The 5,226-nt window shown below is 30.9% G+C and overlaps 1 protein-coding gene across 1 annotated transcript; it reads left to right on the forward strand.

Annotated features, from left to right (window-relative positions):
* Window positions 1-1,966: 1,966 nt before the first annotated feature.
* LOC118055045 (probable WRKY transcription factor 65) lies at window positions 1,967-3,997 on the forward strand. Its single transcript, XM_035066830.2, has 3 exons — window positions 1,967-2,395; window positions 2,586-2,735; window positions 3,322-3,997. Exons 1-3 carry the CDS (start codon window positions 2,262-2,264, stop codon window positions 3,836-3,838), a joined length of 801 nt encoding a protein of 266 aa, XP_034922721.1. The 5' UTR covers window positions 1,967-2,261; the 3' UTR covers window positions 3,839-3,997.
* The last annotated feature ends 1,229 nt before the right edge of the window (window positions 3,998-5,226 follow it).

A 5,226-nucleotide genomic window follows, 5' to 3' on the forward strand; every position in this document is an offset into this window, starting at 1 on the left:
TTGAATAGCTTTTCGACCATGAGTAAATTATTTTTTATTGTGAGTAGAAAGTCAAATAAGCCTTTTCAATATATATAAAAAAATATTTCTTTATCAAGTTCTTAGTTAGAATCTCTTTCCAAATCAAATTCGTATTCCATGTGAGGTGGTACGAAGCAGGGTAAATTATTGAATATTAGCATACAATATAAAAATTATTTTTTTGAAAGATTGCACCTCTCTGAATGACACAAACGTTTTCACAAAATCTTAATAAAAAAAATTAAAAAATATATGTTACATCATTGGAAGTGACACTACCTCTTACATATGCTATATTTTTCATTTTGTTTTACCAGTGATATTGGTTTGTTGTTACGTATTAAAAATGCTTTAAAAAAATAATAAATTTTAATATATTTTTTAGTGTAAAATACTTTTTTAAAAAATAAATTTTAATATGCTTTTTAGTGTAAAATATTTTAAAAAGCAACAATAACTATATTCTCAAACAATACCTTAAATAAATTTGCTAACAGTGCTAATTTTTTTTAAAAATATATCTATAAAATCGATGGAAGGGCCATGGCATTCTTGCTTAAATTAAAAAGAATATTGTAACTAAGGGCTTTTAAATTCTAACCAGGACAGAAAATAAACTGAGTCATTTATAAGAAGGACCTAGTTATTTCATGGATATTTCTATCTTCTAGAAGAAACTTGTTAGTCATTAATTAATCAATAAATTAACAAGGGTATCAGGATAATTTGACCTTAACACAGTTAATGAAATTGAATGAAGGTTAGATGGAGTAATTAAAGATTAAGGAATTGGTTTTGATTAAAGAAGGAGTAGGGTGGGGAGGTAACACTAGTGACTAGTTACATTGATTGAATGAAGGTAATATCTAATTGCTCGTTCTTATTTGATGAGATCATGGACATAAAAATATGAAATCTTAGTTAATTATTTTGTCATATTAATAAATAAATAAATAAGTTAATGAATTGTAATTGAATTTTAAACAAAAATTACCGAATCAGTCGAGTTTCACCGGGTTTTTTTTTTTTTTTTAATTGTTTTTGTTTTTTTATTTTTTTGTTATAGCTGACAAACACTAGTTTTTTTTCTTCTTGTTTTTTTTTTTATTTTTTTTCTGTTTCATCTATATATTATTCTAGCTATTGATTTTATGGTCTTTTTAGTATAGTTTCAATGATTATTCAAAAAAAGAAACTACATCTAACATAAGACATAAGGATATACTATATATATAACTTAAAATAAGGAATGGATAACCTCGTGACGCTCCAAAATAAAAAAAACTTTCCCTTGATTGTAGAGAGAGCACATTTAATTTCTATGGCTGTGTACAATGTGAACTTGAACTTGGGAGTAGTAAATGATCAATTCTTTAGAGGATATTTGAAAGTGTGGTAGCGGTTGTTTTTTAAATAGTTTTTCGTGCCGAAAAGCATATCAATAATATTTTTTTTTTTTTTAAAAAATCATTTTTGATATCAGCACATCAAAACAATCCAAAAAGTACAAACCGCATTCAATTTTAACAAAAAAAAATTGAAATTTTTTTGAAAAGCAAGTTTGACAGCAATGACAAACGAGCAGTTAATCGGTCTTAATTCAATAACTGTTCTGGAGCCCAGGATTTCAAAAACAATTTCTGTCTCAATCAAAGTACTTAATCATATATTAATTTTTTGTCTGAAGCCTCAAAAAAAAAAAAAAAAAAAACTATGTACTCCTATAAAATATGTTTAGGTGGTTGTTGGGAAAAAAATAAAAAAGGCTAAACAAAAAAACAAGAGGAGAAATGGTATAATATAGTAGGGCAAAAAATGAAGCGTGTTGATTGGTGGAGCTCCAATCAAGACATGGGTTTGGAATAATCAAAGTTCTAGGAAGGAAGGGTCGTCATCAAATTGCAATAGAAAAATAAGTTTTGGATTATATTCACATGAGCTTGCACAGCCTCAATAATGTAAATATCAGAAGCGCATCTGTCAACATGGCGGCCAATTTTTGAAAGGGCTATCACCTCTCTTTCTCCACCCTCTCCCCCATTTCTTTTTTCTCTTCACATCACCATCTAAACCCCTTCTTAGTTATCCTCTCTCTCTCTCTCTCTCTCTCTCTCTCCTTGTCCTCCTCCGTGGTCATCATCTTTGCCGGCATCTGAATATCCTCTGAATATCCTCGGTGATTAAGGGCATCCAGTAAGTACATAAATCAGCTCTCTTGCGGCGGCAAATTAAGAGCATCAATGGACAGAAGGTTCAACATCAACCCTCTGATCACTGAGCAAGAAGAAAATGACAATAGTGCTCAGGAAAGCGGTCCAGAATCACCTCCTTCTAACGATATGAAGATGCCCTCTACTTCCTCTACCAAACGAAGGTACTTAATTAATCTTTACATATCCCATTCATTAGAATTATTCAGAAGAATTTTGCAGAGTTTGAGATCATGGTGTATGTGTGCTTGGTTGGAGAGAGAGAAAGAGAGGAAGAAATGGCATGTCCATGGTTGTTTTATAAGCATGCACGTGCCGAAAACGAAATATTTGACCTAATGGTGTTTGTCTCAGTAAGAAGGCCATGCAAAAAAGAGTTGTGACAGCGCCAATCAAGGACTTAGAAGGCTCAAGGCTGAAGGGCGAAAATGCTTCACCGCCGTCTGATTCTTGGGCTTGGAGAAAGTATGGCCAAAAGCCAATCAAAGGCTCACCTTACCCCAGGTAACCCTTCCCTCTTCTTCCAACTCCGATCACACACATCTTTCCTTTTTCTTTCATTGAAGTGTATCTTGTTTAAATTAATTTGGACTGATTCTTTCTGTTCCAGAAGAAATAATGAATGAAAACTCCTCGTAAAAAACTTATGGCGACGGAGATTATGCTTCCAGGGCATTTCTTTACTGTAAATATATGTGATTAGTTGCAGAATTATGCAAATATATTTGATCAATATCTTTCAAATATAAAAATTGAACTCTCTACAAATCCGTTCTCTGGCGGCAGTTTCTTCGTTGCCATAGATAATAAGTGGCGAGTTTTTTTCCATCGCCACAGATCATGCAAGCATGGTCATGTAAATCAAGACATTGCCCAGACTGCTTTCTGATTTTGAGTTTTATTTTTTAATGCGTTTAATTATATATCAAATGCATATATATATATATATAAAAGATGATTATAACAACATGTAATCTTCTCTTCTTTCTTTGTTTTTTTTTTTTTCAAGAACATGATAGATAAAAAATGTTGATCAAGAATTTCAAGATATTGATAAGGTACTTCTTGTTTTATGTTTTATTGTCTACAGAGGCTACTATAGGTGTAGTAGCTCGAAGGGCTGTCCAGCTAGAAAACAAGTAGAGAGGAGTAAAGTGGACCCAAGAATGCTGGTTATCACCTACTCCTGTGAACACAACCACCCTTCGCCACCTCCTTCTAGATCCAACAACCATCATAAGAACCACCATAACTCCTCCTCTCCAAAACACAACACTAGTACCAAACCCGAAGGCTCCACAACCCAACCTGATAACACAGAACCCGAGTACGAAGAAAAGTTCACGGATCTTGGAAACGACGGGTCACTCATATCTACAACTTCAGATGAATTTTCATGGTTTGGTGAAATCGAGACAACCTCTTCAACTATACTTGAGACACCTTTTTTTGCCGAGGGAGAGGCGGATGCTGACATGGCATCAATGTTTTTTCCGATGGGAGATGAGGATGAGTCGTTGTTTGCCGATCTTGGAGAGTTGCCGGAGTGCTCGTCGGTGTTCAGGCATCAGCGTAGTGGTGTTGGACCACAGGTTCAGATCTGCTGACGGCACGTCGTTTATTAACGTGTTATAAAATTGAAAGGTGTGTGTTTGATAGCACCACGAGATAACAAAGAAACAATCTTTTTTTTCTTTTTCTTTTTAATATTCTTCTTTGCCTTGGATTTCAGTGTAGTAAGTGAATAAAACTCCAATTCTGAAATCCGTCACGATCCACTTGTAATTAACTAAGCATAATATGCCTTCTCAGAATGGATTTTCATTAATTTACCCAAAAAAACAAATGCTAGCTGTCCCAATTAACAGTTTCGTTGATAACTAGGTAACCATTCATTCTTTATCATTTGGATTTTTTTTTTGTTTTTCCTACTGTCTTTCTCTTGCATTATCATAAATTATTAGACAATGTTTTTACTAAAATTAAGTTTATCACATTACAATAATTCTTTATTTCTTTTTCAAATCTTGTCATCAAACCCCCTTTTTTTTTATTACAGTATTTTATGAAAAAATTCATGATCAATTTCTTAAAAATTTCTAAGGAAAGAAAAAATTAAAAAAAAAAAAAAAAAAAGAGAGAGAACCAAAGTGTAAAATAAGAAGAAATTATATGGCTAATATCAAACTCACGAAAAAACAATACTTTTTATTCACATATTTTTCTTTTTCTAAATTTTTATAATATTTAAGTTTTATTTAATGTATTTTTATTCACATTTGCCATGCATTTAGGCATTTTAATTTTCAGATCAAGATCATGTTTTTTATTTTTTTCTTTATATTTTTTATAATATTTAAGTTTTATTTAATGTTATATTTTCCTTAATATTTTGTTTATGCTTTTCATTTCCTTTACTATACTTATGTTCTTATGTTGTTTATTTATGTTTGTCTTTTTTATTATGTTTAGCTAAGTTTATTATGTCAAGATGAAAAAGTTTCACTAATGGTGTTAGAATAGGTATAATATAAACTCAAAATGAACTTCAATGTTTATATCCAAGAAAGTTTGTTATTAGCATATCTTATCTTTTTATCTTACTAATTCTTAATACCTTGCTTATTAAATAGTTAATCTAGATTTGTGTTGTATAAAACTTGATACAACAAATGATTGATACTTTCATAGCTAACCATATGGTATAACCTACATCTGTGCTATGAAAAGAACTTGATTTGTTGTTAACATAAGTTATCATCATGAATTCCTGACAATATTTAAAAGTTTGGTGTTACTTAAATAAGATAATTAATATGATCATGTTAACAATTTATAATAATCTATTAATGACAAATCATCCGATTGGAACCTCTTTTATGTGGTTTCCAATTAAGTAATAAAAAGAGTTTATATTACATTTATTTTTGATACCATTAGTGGATGCTCTAACCTTGACATTTTTTTTTTCATTGTTTAATCCTCACATTAATCT

Source organism: Populus alba, chromosome 11, assembly GCF_005239225.2.
Source record: "Populus alba chromosome 11, ASM523922v2, whole genome shotgun sequence".
Lineage (NCBI taxonomy): Eukaryota > Viridiplantae > Streptophyta > Magnoliopsida > Malpighiales > Salicaceae > Populus > Populus alba.